At 41.7% G+C, this 19,360-nt stretch overlaps 1 protein-coding gene across 1 annotated transcript in view; it reads right to left on the bottom strand.

The window, feature by feature from the left end:
* Positions 1-16,331, bottom strand: part of LOC139406872 (phospholipid phosphatase 4-like) — a 185,431-nt gene extending 169,100 nt beyond the window's left edge. Inside the window, exons 1-2 of the mRNA XM_071150034.1 lie at positions 16,277-16,331; positions 15,458-15,695 (exon numbers count right to left, since the gene is read on the bottom strand). Coding sequence (XP_071006135.1) covers positions 15,458-15,695; positions 16,277-16,331 — 293 coding nt within the window. The remainder of the gene's footprint in view (positions 1-15,457; positions 15,696-16,276) is intronic.
* Between the last annotated feature and the right edge of the window lie 3,029 nt (positions 16,332-19,360).

Raw genomic sequence — 19,360 nt, 5'->3', positions numbered from 1 at the left:
AACATCATACTTTCAAAATCTTAGCTAGCAGTCATCATCATGAATCGAATTTACAAGTAGATTGTCAACTTATTTCCATCCTTGTCATATGAAGAGAAATTAAGGATAAAACTTATCAGTGCTCATCGGTCATTGGACTTAAACATTACACAACAAGTTGGGAATAGCAAATTCAACAATGAGTGGTTTGGAAGGAAGTGAGCACAGCACAACAACGTGAGTCCAAAAAGGTATTGTATGCTGCTGCTTAAATTATGTAATATTCCAGGGAGAGATGTATACTGTAACTAAGAAAGTTACTAAGTGTTTGTTGTGTAGTAAGCTGTTAGTAGCCCATGTGCCTCGCACTAATAATTTTGGCCCTTTTCCACTTTTAATTAGCCTATAGCCTGTTTTAGAGAAATGTAATCATCGAATATTGTAAGAGATTTCATTGTCTGCTTATATGCCGCCGTTATGCATCCTATGGTTCTGACTTGGGGTACATGGAGAATATTGTTAGAACAGCCCATGTTCTGAATTCTGTCGCTCTGTATTTCAGAAGTGCTGAACAAATAGTTCTATTGACAAGGTCCGTCCTAGCTTGCTCATTAAGTCAAAATCGAAATGACAGATGGCCTCATCTGCTCATCGTTCCCTTATGCCATAGTTTGTACATCTCAATTGTCAGTAGAAACCACATTTGTTTAAAGTCAGCGATATCAGTCAGCGATATCAGCTATGTTTTTTAAAAAGACAGTAAATGAGGCTGAATGAACAGTTTCGCTGCCAGACAAGGTTCCGCTGATAGCAAGGTGTTGGGACAGATTATTGTAGGCCCTAACAGTTTGTGGGCACCGTTAGTCACCTTTATAGTGCAAGTAATTATTGTTTAGTGTTGTGTAGTGGCTTTGCTGGAATGAATAATGATTATTATTATTATTATTATTGTTGCCCCACCAAATATTTACATGCTAAAATCGCTGCAGATGTGGCCAGCGACTTTTATAGAGAGACCTCACAAATTTTACATGCAATTTTCTGGCCATTTATTTAAAGGGCTAGGCGACAGGGTAGCCTAGTGGTTAGAGCGTTGGACTAGCAGCGGAAAGGTTGCAAGTTCAAATCCCCGAGCTGACAAGGTACGAATCTGTCGTTCTGCCCACTGTTCCTAGGCCGTCATTGAAAATAAGAATTTGTTCTTAACTGACTTGCCTAGTTAAATAAAGGTAAAATATATATATATTTTTTTAAATCCCAAAAAGTCTGTTTTGTTGGCGCCATCGATTTGAGTTCAACATGCAGACAAATTAATCCAAAAAGCTACTGGTAAACTTTGTTAAAACAAGCCAAACTACGTTTCTATTTAGTCCTGAGGTACCCTAAAATGTAATTAAACTAATATTTCATACGTAAAGAAGTATGTTCAATAGAAAAGTAAAATTAGCAAGTACACGTCCTCTTCGTCGCACGCCCACAGACTGATTTCCAACTGTGACTCACAATACCAAAACTCAAAATTCTTCCTCGTTTTGGAAGAAACACGCCTGAAACCTTGAACAGACTGTTGACATCCAATGGAATTGCATAGGACCCATAGCTTTCTGTTGTAAGAGCATGAGATCTAAAAAAAATAAAACATTCTGGTTGGTTTTTCTTTGGATTTTCTCCTCCCATATCAATTGTGTTATAGTCTCATACATTATTTTAACATTTCTACAAACTTCAACGTGTTTTCTATCCAATGGTACCAATTATATGCTGATCCTGAGTAACAGGCAGTTTACTTTGGGCACGTCAGTCAGGCGGAAATTCTGAAAAAGGACCCTAGCCCTAACAAGTTTAACTCCACGTGACAATTAACGGTACAAAACCAAAGATATTGATATGTTATAAGCAATCAATCTTGTCATTGTGATTATTATAAATGATTATACTAACATCATCAATCTGAGGTAAAAAGGATGTGTAATTCCACTCAATTGTATAGGGTGTAAATGCAAGCTTGTGTAAGATAGTAGCACAAACTGTCCACATTAGGAAAATTAGAGCAATATACAAAATGTAATATGGGAAAATCATTCAACATGTCAATGTTGAATGATGATAGTATAAATTGCCCACTCACAAACTATTGCAACGATGACATCTATTTCTGACTCATTTAACCATTTACAGAGTAAAAAAATGCTTTCAAACACTACAAAACTGGGCGCTCTAGACTAAAGCCTCCATAGTGTCTGTATAGCAGCCTGAAAGTTTGACATCCCTATATCGAGCCTCTCTAGCAAACAAGTAGTGTTCAATATTAGGCCGAGGCTTATTTATGAGCTACCAAAAAAGACGAACACTTCCGTCAATATGTTGCCTTTACTATACTATGTTTAGCACTGACGGGAATGAGTTTTAAAACTAATCACAAACGTATTTGAAAGAAGACAGCAGCCTAGCCTATATGGCTGGTTTATTTCAGTTAGGGTGTTTGGGAAAAGGTAGGCTATGTACGTACATTGTAATCAGTATTGTAAATGTTGGATTAGCCAAACAATCTGATTACTTTCCACTTAAGAGGCATTAGAAGAAGACAAAAATGAATATTGCCAATTGAACTATATATATTTCAGAATAAATTCATTAGCAAAATCATTGTCGTAAAAACAATGATTGATAGATATCTTAATCTTCTTCAATTCAACTGTTATTGGGTTAAAATTAGGGCTATCCCCGACCACAAACAATCTTGATGCACCAAAAGTCGTCTGGTTCTTTCGACCAATCAATTAGTCAACATTTTAAAAATTATATTTTTTCCATATATAGACACACCCTATGTGATTTAATAAAATAATCTAGGCATATATGTAGGTTACAGAGCTTGTCTGATGCTTTAAGCACACTGTGATTAAGTAATTAAGAGACCCATGACTCAAGGGAGCCAGAGAACAAGATAGCCAAAACATTAAAAAAAACCTGTTCTCGAATCAGCTCCTCCTGCTGCTGGCCTTTGCCGGTATTAGGCTACTCCAGGGGTTGGCAACCTTTTCCAATAGAGGGGCCAATTATTCTTACCATTTCTACCGATCTGCGTGCCATTTATGATTTTCATATGCACATTGTCATGTGATTTAATAAAAATGATATCTAAATGTAAATTAAAAGTATTCAAATCTAAAAGTAAAAATAAATCATTGGCTATGCAAGGAACTTGAAACATTGTATCAACTTGGTTCAGCCTGAAGCTTGCTAACAAACTTGAAACATTGTATAAAATATTCTGGACCCTCTGTTTCCTGCACCAGTGAGCTCCAGACACACACAGCTGTATTTGCGCAATTGATAAAATAAGCCGACCTGATTACTTCTTATGACATTTCCACCGGATCAGAGCATGACATTTTTTTTCCTTTCACAGAGAGTGGTTATTTCAAATAGGCTACATTGAGTAACTATTACTATACGCAATGGATGTAAAAACAGACTTTGTTTACCTGCTGTTTGAGGTGAAGGAAAAATTACTTTGACAAGCTCCACAGCTCAGATCCCCAAATGGCACATTTATAAGCTTACATTTCCACGCAGGTGTTGTTTGGAGCACTCCAAACAAAATACAATGAATGAACTGACAACTCGTAAATGGAATAAACCAAAACTTGTTTCTCAAAGTGAAGCCTAGGATGTCTGCTCCACAAACAATGTGTCCACTCCGACAACGAGAACTGTAAAAGACAGTAATAATATATATATATATATATATATATATATATATATATATATATATATATATATATATATAACCAAACAAACATTGTAGATTAGAAATTATGGGAATTAACGGTAAATCTACTACTGGTGTGCCATCCCGCGGCCTCTGCAATGGATTAGTCCACTGAGACAGGCTTCAATCAAGATGTGCCATAAAACATTTTTTGCAACTGCTCGACTAAAACAATTCTCGGTCGACCAACAGCCCATCAACCAAACAATCGACCAGTCAACTAAATGGGGTCAGCACTAGTTAAAATACACATACATTTGTAAACAGCCATCCACAACAACCACAATCAGTAAGGCAGAAATAGCAGCAGTGTGATTCACATCAATGCGCTATGTAGATATTGGTATTGTCACGATCGTTACAATGAGTGGACCAAGATGCAGCGTGGTATGGTTCCATCCTCTTTATTTTGAAGTGAAACTCAAAGAAAACAATATATGCAAACCGAAAACGTGACGCTGCTATAGTGATCACAGGCAACTATACATAGTCAAGATCCCACAAAGGGGAAATGGCTGCCTAAATATGATCCCCAATCAGAGACAACGATAAACAGCTGCCTCTGATTGGGAACCATACCAGGCCAACATATACAGTGGGGCAAAAAAGTATTTAGTCAGCCACCAATTGTGCAAGTTCTCCCACTTAAAAAGATGAGAGTCCTGTAATTTTCATCATAGGTACACCTCAACTATGACAGACAAAATGAGAAAAAAAATCCAGAAAATCACATTGTTGGATTTTTAATGAATTTATTTGCAAATTATGGTGGAAAATAAGTATTTGGTCACCTAAAAAAACAAGCAAGATTTCTGGCTCTCACAGACCTGTAACTTCTTCTTTAACCTCTACTAACTTCCCATCCCGCATGCGGGAGCGTAATCATCGCCTGACACTAATTTGCATAACGCATCGGGCATAAATATCCCTAGAAAATATTCCTATTCATGAAAATCACCAATGAAATATATTAGCCTTTCACCTGTCATCTCAGATTTTCAAAATATGCTTTACAGCCAAAGCTAGACAAGCATTTGTGAAAGTTTATCATAGCCTAGCATAGCATTATGCCCTGCTAGCAGCAGGCAACATTTTCACAAAAATAAGAAAAGCCTGTAACATCAGTTCTGTTATACTCACAGAAAATATCTTTGCAGTTTTGGAAACGTTAGAGTGTTTTCTATCCAAAGCTGTCAATTATATGCATAGTCTAGCATCTTGTCGTGACAAAATATCCCATTTAAAACGGGAACGTTTTTTATCCAAAAATGAATTACCGCCACCAGAGTTTCAAGAGAGGCTCCTCTGTCCTCCACTCGTTACCTGTATTAATGGCAACTGTTTGAACTTGTTATCAGTATAAAAGACACCTGTCCACAACCTCAAACAGTCACACTCCAAACTCCACTATGGCCAAGACCAAAGAGCTGTCAAAGGACACCAGAAACAAAATTGTAGACCTGCACCAGGCTGGGAAGACTGAATCTGCAATAGGTAAGCAGCTTGGTTTGAAGAAATCAACTGTGGGAGCAATTATTAGGAAATGGAAGACATACAAGACCACTGATAATCTCCCTCGATCTGGGGCTCCACGCAAGATCTCACCCCGTGGGGTCAAAATGATCACAAGAACAGTGAGCAAAAATCCCAGAACCACACGGGGGGACCTAGTGAATGACCTGCAGAGAGCTGGGACCAAAGTAACAAAGCCTACCATCAGTAACACACTACGCCGCCAGGGACTCAAATCCTGCAGTGCCAGACGTGTCCCCCTGCTTAAGAAAGTACATGTCCAGGCCCGTCTGAAGTTTGCTAGAGAGCATTTGGATGATCCAGAAGAAGATTGGGAGAATGTCAAATGAAACCAAAATATAACTTTTTGGTAAAAACTCAACTCGTTGTGTTTGGAGGACAAAGAATGCTGAGTTGCATCCAAAGAACACCATACCTACGGTGAAGCATGGGGGTGGAAACATCATGTTTTTCTGCAAAGGGACCAGGACGACGGATCCGTGTAAAGGAAAGAATGAATGGGGCCGTGTATCGTGAGATTTTGAGTGAAAACCTCCTTCCATCAGCAAGGGAATTGAAGATGAAACGTGGCTGGGTCTTTCAGCATGACAATGATCCCAAACACACCGCCCGGTTAACGAAGGAGTGGCTTTGTATGAAACATTAAGGTCCTGGAGTGGCCTAGCCAGTCTCCAGATCTCAACCCCATAGAAAATCTTTGGAGGGAGTTGAAAGTCCGTGTTGCCCAGCAACAGCCCCAAAACATCACTGCTCTAGAGGAGATCTGCATGGAGGAATGGGCCAAAATACCAGCAACAGTGTGTGAAAACCTTGTGAAGACTTACAGTCATTGCCAACAAAGGGTATATAACAAAGTATTGAGATAAACTTTTGTTATTGACCAAATACTTATTTTCCACCATAATTTGCAAATAAATTCATTAATTTTTTTTTGCCCCACTGTAAATATAATCACCTAGATGACCCACCCTAGTCACACCCCGACCTAACCAACATAGAGAATAAAAAGCTCTCTATGGTCAGGGTGTGACAGGTATTGCCCAGGCAGAATAAACTTCCACTTTTTTTCAATGCTGTCATTGAGAAAAAAGAAAGGTGTCATCTAGTTTTTCAAAAGTATCTGTAATCTGGTTCAGCTCCATTATTGCGGAACGTTGTCGGATGAGCTGACTCCAGGGTTGCAGAGGGCATGTGGTCCTGGTGCTATCTAGTGATATCATTATGAAAGTAGTTTGGTGTAAGCAACGCATACCCTCACTCCCTCTATACTGTATCGCTGGGTGTATTATCATAATGCCGAGTGACAGGTGTGGCAGAATTGCCAAGTTACAGAATAGAACAATATCACCAAGACAGGCGTTAAACCACTGTATTCAACTTCAGTCATCCAAGAGGGATTTCATGCAGGGTCTCTTCTTTCTCTGTATCAACTTCTATGTTGCTGTATGTACTTCTGTATTGCTGGGCCAATGTCTTGAATGATATTGCACTGAACTCACGGCCTGTAACAGCCCTCTGCTTTCGGGGGTCACAAGCTTCAATTCTGTAGTTGGCCAGTGCAGAACCATCTCCAAGACCATTTGGGATTCATTTACACGCGCACACACTCCACGACATTATCTGTCCAGTGACTCAATATAATTTGAAGTGCTGCTACTCATTTGTTTTCTCCTTATCTTAGAAATGAGTGCTGGAGAAAGAAACATTAGCTTGTTGTGTATCGTTTTCCTCTCTCTACCGCTCCTGTTTTTCTGCACTGTGGAAACGGCAAACCTCTGATACAGTCGCTCTCTCTCGGAGTGTCTGTCACTCTTGCTGAATCCACTCAAAATACGAGAGGGGGAGGAAAAATACCATTTGAAATGAAGGGGGCCATATCTGACAGTCTCTGTGAGCGACAGGCTCAAATGAAACACAATATGAGGGACATAGTAGCAATGGCTTGCAGATACAGTGAGATACAGATATAGTGTCCAAAGAGTAATAGGGGAGGGAGCAGGGTGGAGTTTACTGTATAGCAGGGGGAAAAAAAGGAAGAACGAGAGAGTGGCATAAAAAGAGGGCAAGTGTAAATCTCTCTCTCTCTCCTTATGGAATACCTAGACAGGATAGTGGAGTATGGGGTTGCATCCCAAATGAAACAGATAATTTTTTAAAGTAGTGCACTATAGAGGGAACACATCGTAGATCAATGTGCCTTCAGATAGAAGCAGGTTGAAAGCTTTCACATCAAACTCTCTAGAAGTAATCATCTATGTCAAGTAATTTCTTTAAATAAAATAAAATGTTATTGGTCGCATACAAATATTTAGCAGATGTTATTGCGGGTGTTATTTATTTTAAGAATGTGAAATGTCAGAATAATGATAGAATGATTTCAGCTTTTATTTATTTCATCACATTCCCAGTGGGTCAGAAGTTTACATACACTCAATTAGTATTTGGTAACATTGCCTTTAAATTGTTTAACTTGGGTCAAACATTTTTGGTAGCCTTCCACAAGCTTCCCACAATAAGTTGGGTGAATTTTGGCCCATTCCTCCTGACAGAGTTGGTGTAACTGATTCAGGGTTGTAAAGGCCTCCTTGCTCGCACACGCTTTTTTAGTTCTGCCCACACAATTTTCTATAGGATTGTGGTCAGGTCTTTGTGATGGCCACTCCAATACCTTGAATTGTTGTTCTTAAGCCATTTTGCTGTAACTTTGGAAGTATGCTTGGGGTCATTGTCCATTTGAAAGACCCATTTGCGACCAAGCTTTAACCTCTTGAAGCTATGGGGCACTATTTTTATGTTTGGAAAAATAACGTTCCCAAAGTAAACGGCCTATTTCTCAGAACCAGATGCTAGAATATGCATATAATTAACAGATTGGGATAGAAAACACTAAAGTTTCCAAAACTGTCAAAATATTGTCTGTGAGTATAACAGAACTGATATTGCAAAAATCAAACCAGGAAGTGGCCTCTATTTTGAAAACTCCATGTTCCATAGCCTCCCATTGCTCCATTTAAAGGGATATCAACCGGATTCCTTTTCCTATCACTTCCTCAAGGTGTCAACAGTCTTCAGACATAGTTTCAGGCTTTTATTTTGAAGAATGAGCGTGAACGATGGATAGGTGGGGGCTCTCAGAGTGAGTTGTGCACAAAAGCCAACTGTCCCGGTTGATATATTATCGAATAGATATTTGAAAAACACCCTGAGGATTGATTATAAAAAACGTTTGACATGTTTCTGTGGACATTAATATAATTTGGAATTTTTGTCTGCGTTGTCGTGAACGCTCTTTCCTGTGGATTCCTGGGCATAACGCATCAAACTGACGGAGGTATTTGGATATAAAAAATAACTTTATGGCACAAAAGGAACATTTTGTTGTCTAACTGGGAGTCTCGTGAGTGAAAAGATCCGAAGATCATCAAAGGTAAACGATTAATTTGATTGCTTTTCTTATTTTCGTGACCAAGTTACCTGATGCTAAGTGTACTTATTGTTTTGTCGACCGATCGATAAACTTACACAAACGCTTGTATTGCTTTCGCTGTAAAGCATAATTTCAAAATCTGAGACGACAGGTGGATTTACAAAAGGCTAAACTGTGTTTTGCAATATTGCACTTGTGATTTCATGAATATTTTCTAGTAATATTATTTGACTGTGGCGCTATGCTATTCAGCGTTGCTGATGACAATTATCCCGGATCAGGTATGGGTGGTTCAGAGATTTTACCTTCCTGGCTGATGTCTTGAGATGTTGCTTCAATATATTCAGATAATTTTCCCCCCTTATGATGCTATCTATTTTGTGAAGTGCACCAGACCCTCCTGCAGCAAAGCACCCCACAACATGATGCTACCACCCCCGTGCTTCACGGTTGGGATTGTGTTCTTTGGCTTGCAAGACTCGTCCATTTTCCTCCAAACATAACGATGGCCAAACAGTTCTATTTTTGTTTCATCAGACCAGAGGACATTTCTCCAAAAAGTGCAGTTGCAAACTGTAGTCTGGCTTTTTTATTTAACCTTTATTTAACCAGGTAGGCTAGTTGAGAACATGTTCTCATTTGCAATTGCGACCTGGCCAAGATAAAGCAAAGCAGTTCGACACATACAACAACACAGAGTTACACATGGAGTATAACAAACGTACAGTCAATAATACAGTATAAACAAGTCTATATATGATGTGAGCAAATGAGGTGAGATAAGGGAGGTAAAGGCAAAAAAGGACATGGTGGCAAAGTAAATACAATATAGCAAGTAAAACACTGGAATGGTAGATTTGCAATGGAAGAATGTGCAAAGTAGAAATAAAAATAATGGGGTGCAAAGGAGCAAAATAAATAAAATACAGTAGGGAAAGAGGTAGTTGTTTGGGCTAAATTATAGGTGGGTTATGTACAGGTGCAGTAATCTGTGAGCTGCTCTGACAGTTGGTGCTTAAAGCTAGTGAGGGAGATAAGTGTTTCCAGTTTCAGAGATTTTTGTAGTTCGTTCCAGTCATTGACAGCAGAGAACTGGAAGGAGAGGCGGCCAAAGAAATAATTGGTTTTGGGGGTGACTAGAGAGATATACCTGCTGGAGCGTGTGCTACAGGTGGGAGATTCTATGGTGACCAGCGAGCTGAGATAAGGGGGGACTTTACCTAGCAGGGTCTTGTAGATGACATGGAGCCAGTGGGTTTGGCGACGAGTATGCCAACGAGAGCGTACAGGTCGCAATGGTGGGTAGTATTTGGGGCTTTGGTGACAAAACGGATTGCACTGTGATAGACTGCATCCAATTTGTTGAGTAGAGTATTGGAGGCGATTTTGTAAATGACATCGCCAAAGTCGAGGATTGGTAGGCTGGTCAGTTTTACAAGGGTATGTTTGGCAGCATGAGTGAAGGATGCTTTGTTGCGAAATAGGAAGCCTATTCTAGATTTAACTTTTGATATGGGTCTGGAAGGAGAGTTTACAGTCTAACCAGACACCTAAGTATTTGTAGTTGTTCACGTAGTCTAAGTCAGAGCCGTCCAGAGTAGTGATGTTGGACAGGCGGGCAGGTGCAGGTAGCGATCGGTTGAAGAGCATGCATTTAGTTTTACTTGTATTTAAGAGCAATTGGAGGCCACGGAAGGAGAGTTGTATGGCATTGAAGCTTGCCTGGAGGGTTGTTAACAGTGTCCAAAGAAGGGCCAGAAGTATACAGAATGGTGTCATCTGCGTAGAGGTGGATCAGAGACTCACCAGCAGAAAGAGCGACCTCATTTATGTATACAGAGAAGAGAGTCTGTCCAAGAATTGAACCCTGTGGCACCCCCATAGAAACTGCCAGAGGTCCGGACAGCAGACCCTCCGATTTGACACATTAAATTCTATCAGAGAAGTAGTTGGTGAACCAGGCGAGGCAATCATTTGAGAAACCAAGGCTGTCGAGTCTGCCGATGAGGATGTGGTGATTGACAAAGTCAAAAGCCTTGGCCAGATCAATGAATACGGCTGCACAGTAATGTTTCTTATCGATGGCGGTTAAGATATCATTTAGGTCCTTGAGCGTGGTTGAGGTGCACCTATGACCAGCTCTGAAACCAGATTGCATAGCAGAGAAGGTATGGTGAGATTCGATATGGTCGGTAATCTGTTTGTTGACTTGGCTTTCGAAGACCTTAGAAAGGCAGGGTAGGATAGATATAGGTCTGTAGCAGTTTGGGTCAAGAGTGTCCCCCCCCTTTGAAGAGGGGGATGACCGCAGCTGCTTTCCAATCGTTGGGTATCTCAGACGACACGAAAGAGAGGTTGAACAGGCTAGTAATAGGGGTGGCAACAATTTCGGCAGATAATTTTAGAAAGAAAGGGTCCAGATTGTCTAGCCCGGCTGATTTGTAGGGGTCCAGATTTTGCAGCTCTTTCAGAACATCAGCTAAACGGATTTGGGAGAAGGAGAAATTGGGAAGGCTTGGGCGAGTTGCTGTGGGGGGTGCAGTGCTGTTGACCGGGGTAGGAGTAGCCAGGTGGAAAGCATGGCCAGCCGTAGAAAAATGCTTATTGAAATTCTCAATTATGGTGGATTTATCAGTGGTGACAGGAAACACTATCTTCAGTGCAGTGGGCAGCTGGGAGAAGGTGTTCTTATTCTCCATGGACTTTACAGTGTCTCAGAACTTTTTTGAGTTAGTGTTGCAGGAAGCAAATTTCTGCTTGGAAAAATCTAGCCTTGGCTTTTCTAACTGCCTGTGTATAATGGTTTCTAGCTTCCCTGAACAGCTGCATATCACGGGGACTGTTCGATGCTAATGCAGAACGCCATAGGATGTTTTTGTGTTGGTTAAGGGCAGTCAGGTCTGGGGAGAACCAAGGGCTATATCTGTTCCTGGTTCTAAATTTCTTGAATGGGGCATGTTTATTTAAGATGGTTAGGAAGGCATTTAAAAAAAATATCCAGGCATCCTCTACTGACGGGATGAGATCAATATCCTTCCAGGATACCCCGGCCAGGTCAAATAGAAAGGCCTGCTCGCTGAAGTGTTTCAGGGAGCGTTTGACAGTGATGAGTGGAGGTCGTTTGACCGCTGACCCATTACGGATGCAGGCAATGAGGCAGTGATCGCTGAGATCTTGGTTGAAGACAGCAGAGGTGTATTTAGAGGGCAAGTTGGTTAGGATGATATCTATGAGGGTGCCCGTGTTTAAGGCTTTGGGGAGGTACCTGGTAGGTTCATTGATAATTTGTGTGAGATTGAGGGCATCAAGTTTAGATTGTAGGATGGCTGGGGTGTTAAGCATGTTCCAGTTTAGGTCGCCTAGCAGCACGAGCTCTGAAGATAGATGGGGGGCAATCAGTTCACATATGGTGTTCAGAGCACAGCTGGGGGCAGAGGGTGGTCTATAGCAGGCGGCAACGGTGAGGGACTTGTTTTTAGAGAGGTGGATTTTTAAAAGTAGAAGTTCAAATTGTTTGGGTACAGACCTGGATAGTAGGACAGAACTCTGCAGGCTATCTTTGCAGTAGATTGCAACACCGCCCCCTTTGACAGTTCTATCTTGTCTGAAAATGTCTTCCTAAGCCAGGATTCAGACACAGCTAGAGCAGAGTGTGCTAAAGCAGTGAATATAACACACTTAGGGAGGAGGCTTCTAATGTTAACATGCATGAAACCAAGGCTATTACGGTTACAGAAGTCGTCAAAAGAGAGCGCCTGGGGAATAGGAGTGGAGCTAGGCACTGCAGGGCCTGGATTCACCTCTACATCGCCAGAGGAACAGAGGAGTAGAATAAGGGTACGGCTAAAAGCAATAAGAATCGGTCGTCTAGAACGTCTGGAACCGAGAGTAAAAGGAGGTTTCTGGGGGCGATAAAATAGCATCAAGGTATAATGTACAGACAAAGGTATGGTAGGATGTGAATACAGTGGAGGTAAACCTAGGTATTGAGTGATGAAGAGAGAGATATTGTCTCTAGAAACATCATTGAAACCAGGAGATGTCATTGCATGTGTGGGTGGTGGAACTAATAGGTTGGATAAGGTATAGTGAGCAGGACTAGAGGCTCTACAGTGAAATAAGCCAATAAACACTAACCAGAACAGCAATGGACAAGGCATATTGACATTAAGGAGAGGCATGCTTAGTCGAGTGATTAAAAGGGTCCAGTGAGTAGAGAGGTTGGTTGGGAGTTACAGCGATTTAGACAGCTAGCCAGGCCATCGGTAGCAAGCTAGCATAGGATGGAGGTCTGTTATTAGCCACCTCTTGCGTTCCGTCAGTAGATTAGTGGGGTGCTTAAAGCTAGTGAGGGAGATGTGAGTCTCCAGCTTCAGAGATTTTTGCAATTCGTTCCAGTCATGGGCAGCAGAGAACTGGAAGGAAAGACGACTAAAGTAGGAATTGGCTTTGGGGGTGACCAGTGAGATATATCTGCTGGAGCGCGTGCTGCTGTGGTGACCAGTGAGCGGAGATAAGGCTAGCAGAGACTTGTACATAACCTGTAGCCAGTGGATTTGGCGACAAGTATGAAGCGAGGGCCAACCAACGAGAGCGTACAGTTTGAAATGGTGCATGGGGCTTTGGTGACAAAACGGATGGCACTGTTTCTGGCGGTTTCGGAGCAGTAGCTTCTTCCTTGCTGTGCGGCCTTTCAGGTAATGTCGATATAGGACTCGTTTTACTGTGTATAGATACTTTTCTACCTGTTTCCAGCATCTTCACAAGTTCCTTTGCTGTTGTTATGGAATTGATTTGCACTTTTCGCACCAAAGTACGTTCATCTCTAGGAGACAGAACGCGTCTCCTTCCTGAACGGTATGACGGCTGTGTGGTTCCATGGTGTTTATACTTGCTCACTATTGTTTGTACAGATGAACGTGGTACCTTCAGGCATTTGGAAATTGCTGAAGGATGAACCAGACTTGTGGAGGTCTACAATTTTTTTTCTGAGGTCTTGGCTGATTTCTTTTGATTTTCCCATGATGTCAAGCAGAGGCTCTGAGTTTGAAGGTAGACCTTGAAATACATCCACTGGTACACCGCCAACTCAAATGATGTCAATTAGCCTATCAGAAGCTTCTAAAGCCATGACATCATTTTCTGGAATTTTGCAAGCTGTTTAAAGGCACAGTCAACATTGTGTATGTGAACTTCCGACCTACTGGAATTGTGGTAACCAACCAAAACTATAGTTTGTTAACAATTTGTGGAGTCGTTTAAAAACAAGTTTTAATGACTCCATCCTAACTGTATGTAAATTTCTGACTTCAACTGTACCTGTGAACACAGTGGCCTCCATGATTCTTAAATGGAAGAAGTTTGAAACCACCAAGACTCTTCCTAGAGCTGGACGCCCGGCCAAAGTTAGCAATCGGGGAAGAATGGCCTTGGACAGGGAGGTGACCAAGATCTCGATGGTGACCCTGTCACAGCTCCAGAGTTCCTCTGTGGAGATGGGATAACCTTCCAAAAGTACAACCATCTCTGCAGCACTCCACAAATTAGGCCTTCATGGTAGTGGCCAGACAGACGCCACTCCTCAGTAAAAGGCACATGACAGCCTGCTTGGAGTTTTCCAAAAGGCACCTAAATGAAGGTTGAACTTTTTGGCCTGTTTGCCAAGTGTCACGTCAGGAGGAAACCTGGCACCATCCCTACGGGGAAGCATGGTGGTGGCAACAACATGCTGTGGGGATGTTTTTCAGTGGCAGGGACTGGGAGACTAGTCATGATCGATGCAAAGATAAAGGGAGAAAAGTACAGAAAGATCCTTGATGAAAACCTGCTCCAGAGCGCTCAGGACCTCAACTGGGGTGAAGGTTCACCCTCCAACAGGACAATGACCCTAAGCACATATCCCGAAGCCACTCCTGTCTTGGCTAAGTATCTGAATGTCCTAGATTGGCCCAGCCAGAGCCCAGATTTGAAGCCGATCGAACATCTCTGGAGAGACCTGAAGATAGCTGTGCAGCAACGCTCCCCATCCAACCTGACCGAGCAGAGAAGGTTGGGAGAAACTCCTCAAACAGAAGGGTGCCAAGCTTTTAACATCATACCCAAGAAGACTCTAGGCTTTAAACGCTGCCAACAGTGGTTAAACAAAGTAGTGAAAAAGGGTCTGAATACTACTTATGTAAATGTGATTCCCCCTGTTTTTTAATATATATTTTTTATATAAATTAGCAAAAATCAAACAAACAGTTTTTGCTTTGTCATTATGGGGTATTGTGTGTAGATTGATGAGGAGCATTTTAGAATAAGGCTGTAACTTAACAAAATGGGGAAAAAGTCAAGGGGTCTGAATACATTCTGAATGCACGGTATATGATGGGATGTATAGACATTATGGACAGTATATGGATATAATATTTCGTTTATTTGAAGAACAGTGTATGTACAGCAATAGTTAAATTGGAAAGGCCTTGACTAGAATACAGTATATACATATGAAGCCGGTAAAACATTATGTAAGCATTATTAAAGTGACCAGTTTTCCATAACTATGTACAGATGGCAGCAGCCTCTAAGGTGTATGGTAGCGTAACCGGTTGGTAGCCGGCTTGTGACAGTGACTAAAGTTCAGGGCAGGGTACTGGGTGGAGTCTGGCTTGAGATGACTACTTAACAGTCTGATGGCCTTGCGATAAAAGCTGTTTTTCATTGTCTCGGTCCCAGCTTTGATGCACCTGTTCTGACCCCACCTTCTGGATAGTAGCAGGGTGAACAGGCCGTGGCTCCGGTGGCTGAGGTCTTTAATATTCTTGGCCGGGTGCTGTAGATGTCCTGGAGGGCAGACAATGTGCCCCTGGTGAAACGTTGGGCAGACCGCACCGTCCCCTGGAGAGCACTGTGCAGTTGTCTGTAAAGGTTTGTGAGGGACTGATTTCTTCAGCCTCCTGAGGTTGAAAAGTCCATGTTGCACCTTCTTCACCACACTGCCTGTGTGAGTGGACCATATAAGATTGTCAGTAATGTGCATGCAAAGGAACTTCTCCACTGCGGCCCGTCAGAAGTTCAGGACCCAGTTGCACAGGGCGGGGTTCAGACTCAGGGCTCCAAGTTTAATGATGAGCTTGGCTGGTACTATGGTGTTGAAGGCTGAGCTGTAGTCAATGAACAACATTCTTACATAAGTATTTGCCTTGTCCAGAGGGGATAGGGCAGTGCGATGGCGGTTGTGTCACCCGTGGATCTATTAGGGCGGTATGCAAATTGCAGTGGGTCAAGGGGGTCGGGTAAGGTGGAATTGATATGATCCTTAACTAGCCTCTCAAAGCACTTGATGACAGAAGTGAGTGCAATCGGGCGATAGTTATTTAGTTCAGTTACCTTTGCTTTCTTGAGTACAGGAACAAATGGCGGACATCTTGAACAAGTGGGTACAGAAGACTGGGATAGGGAGAGATTGAATATGTCCTTAAATTCTCCAGACAGCTGGTCTGCGCATGCTCTCAGGACACGGTTAGGGATGCCATCTGGGTCGGCAGCCTTGTGAGGGTTAACACGCGTAAATATCTTACTCACGCCGGCCACTGAGAACGAGAGCTCACAGTCCACGGGAGCGGTGGTTTTCATCGAAGTGGGCGAAGAAGGTGAATAGCTTGTCCGGGAGCAAGACGTTGGTGTCCGCGACGTGGCTGGTTTTTCCTTTATAATTCGTGATTGTCTGGAGTTGCTGCCACTTAAGTCTCATGTGTTAGACGTTGAATTGCGACTCAACTTTGTCTTTGTACTAACGTTTTTGCCTGTTTGCTTGCCTTACGAAAGGCATAACTGGAATGTTTGTACTTAATCATATTCCCAGTTAACTTGCCATGGTTAAATGCGGTGGTTCGCACTATCCACGGTTTCTGGTTAGGGTAGGTTTTAATATTCACAATTGGTACAACATCTCCTATGCACTTCTTATAAACTCACTCACCGAATCAGCGTATACATCAATGTTATTGTCTGAGGCTACCCAGAACATATTCCAGTCCGCATGTTCAAAAATAGCTTCTACTTTTCAGTTTTATTGAGAAGTTATTGAAAATAAATGCCCTTTTTTTCGATTAGTGAATTGTAATTGTAATTTTCTTCCTGACTTTAGGTGAGGAGAGGAAAGAGTTTTAATGTCAGGTGCACAAGTACAGTGAAATGCCTTTCTTGTAATCTCCAAACCCAACAATGCAGTAATCAATGTAGAACAAAAACACCAGAACACTAGAAAGTAAGAAGCTTATATACAGGGTCAGTTCCAATACAATATCAGAGAGAGAGTGTGTGTGCATTAGGGCTGTCCCCAACTAAGAAAAATCTTGGTTCATCAAAAGTCTTCTGTTCTTTCGACCAATTAATTGGTCGACATTTTTATACATGTATTTTTCCATATATCGACACACTGTGTTTTAATAAAATAAACTTTATTTGTTGAGCTTGTCTGATGCGTTAAGCACGCTGTTTTATGAAAGACACAAATGACTCAAGAGGGATCCAGAGATCAATATAACAAGAAGAAAAAAACCTTAAACCTGAGCCCGCTCCTGCTGGCTTTTGGAGATTCTGCCGTTACTTTCCTGAATTTGCCGGTAATAGGCTACAATTTGTCTTACCATTTCTACCGATCTGTTTGCCAGTTATGGTTTTCATATGCACAATTGTGTGCCTGCTTGGGTTTGTAGTTGTGTGCCTGCTTGGGTTTGTAGATTAGAAGCCAAAGGTCAGGTGTAGCCTATATACAGTGCCTTGCAAAAGTATTCGGCCCCCTTGAACTTTGCGACCTTTTGCCACATTTCAGGCTTCAAACATAAAGATATAAAACTTTTTTTTTTTGTTGTGAAGAATCAACAACAAGTGGGACACAATCATGAAGTGGAACGACATTTATTGGATATTTCAAACTTTTTTAACAAATCAAAAACTGAAAAATTGGGCGTGCAAAATTATTCAGCCCCCTTAAGTTAATACTTTGTAGCGCCACCTTTTGCTGCGATTACAGCTGTAAGTCGCTTGGGGTATGTCTCTATCAGTTTTGCACATCGAGAGACTGACATTTTTTCCCATTCCTCCTTGCAAAACAGCTCGAGCTCAGTGAGGTTGGATGGAGAGCATTTGTGAACAGCAGTTTTCAGTTCTTTCCACAGATTCTCGATTAGATTCAGGTCTGGACTTTGACTTGGCCATTCTAACACCTGGATATGTTTATTTTTGAACCATTCCATTGTAGATTTTGCTTTATGTTTTGGATCATTGTCTTGTTGGAAGACAAATCTCCGTCCCAGTCTCAGGTCTTTTGCAGACTCCATCAGGTTTTCTTCCAGAATGGTCCTGTATTTGGCTCCATCCATCTTCCCATCAATTTTAACCATCTTCCCTGTCCCTGCTGAAGAAAAGCAGGCCCAAACCATGATGCTGCCACCACCATGTTTGACAGTGGGGATGGTGTGTTCAGCTGTGTTGCTTTTACGCCAAACATAACGTTTTGCATTGTTGCCAAAAAGTTCAATTTTGGTTTCATCTGACCAGAGCACCTTCTTCCACATGTTTGGTGTGTCTCCCAGGTGGCTTGTGGCAAACTTTAAACGACACTTTTTATGGATATCTTTAAGAAATGGCTTTCTTCTTGCCACTCTTCCATAAAGGCCAGATTTGTGCAATATACGACTGATTGTTGTCCTATGGACAGAGTCTCCCACCTCAGCTGTAGATCTCTGCAGTTCATCCAGAGTGATCATGGGCCTCTTGGCTGCATCTCTGATCAGTCTTCTCCTTGTATGAGCTGAAAGTTTAGAGGGACGGCCAGGTCTTGGTAGATTTGCAGTGTTCTGATACTCCTTCCATTTCAATATTATCGCTTGCACAGTGCTCCTTGGGATGTTTAAAGCTTGGGAAATCTTTTTGTATCCAAATCCGGCTTTAAACTTCTTCACAACAGTATCTCGGACCTGCCTGGTGTGTTCCTTGTTCTTCATGATGCTCTCTGCGCTTTTAACGGACCTCTGAGACTATCACAGTGCAGGTGCATTTATACGGAGACTTGATTACACACAGGTGGATTGTATTTATCATCATTAGTTATTTAGGTCAACATTGGATCATTCAGAGATCCTCACTGAACGTCTGGAGAGAGTTTGCTGCACTGAAAGTAAAGGGGCTGAATAATTTTGCACGCCCAATTTTTCAGTTTTTGATTTGTTAAAAAAAATGGAAATATCCAATAAATGTCGTTCCACTTCATGATTGTGTCCCACTTGTTGTTGATTCTTCACAAAAAAATACAGTTTTATATCTTTATGTTTGAAGCCTGAAATGTGGCAAAAGGTCGCAAAGTTCAAGGCACTGTATATGGTTCAAAGCAGACACTAAATGGTATGTTTTGATCTGTTGACTGTGAGACTGCAGACTACACAGCGATATGCTCTTGCTCAACTAGACCAGGGAGGACCTAACAGAAAGGTTGTGTTCCCAATGGCCCCTTATTTCCTATGTAGTGCACTGCTTTTGACCATGTGTACAGGGGATACAAAAAAATAGATGAATTAGTCTCTGCAGGCTATCTGGTGCCCTCTGACAGCTGTGTTTAAGTTGTCTGATATACACAGTCCTTGGTCAGGACAGCTTCTCCA

The sequence above is a fragment of the Oncorhynchus clarkii genome, chromosome 1, assembly GCF_045791955.1.
Source record: "Oncorhynchus clarkii lewisi isolate Uvic-CL-2024 chromosome 1, UVic_Ocla_1.0, whole genome shotgun sequence".
Lineage (NCBI taxonomy): Eukaryota > Metazoa > Chordata > Actinopteri > Salmoniformes > Salmonidae > Oncorhynchus > Oncorhynchus clarkii.
Note: the sequence above shows the minus strand (reverse complement) of the source record. Positions and strands in the feature narration are given on the sequence as shown.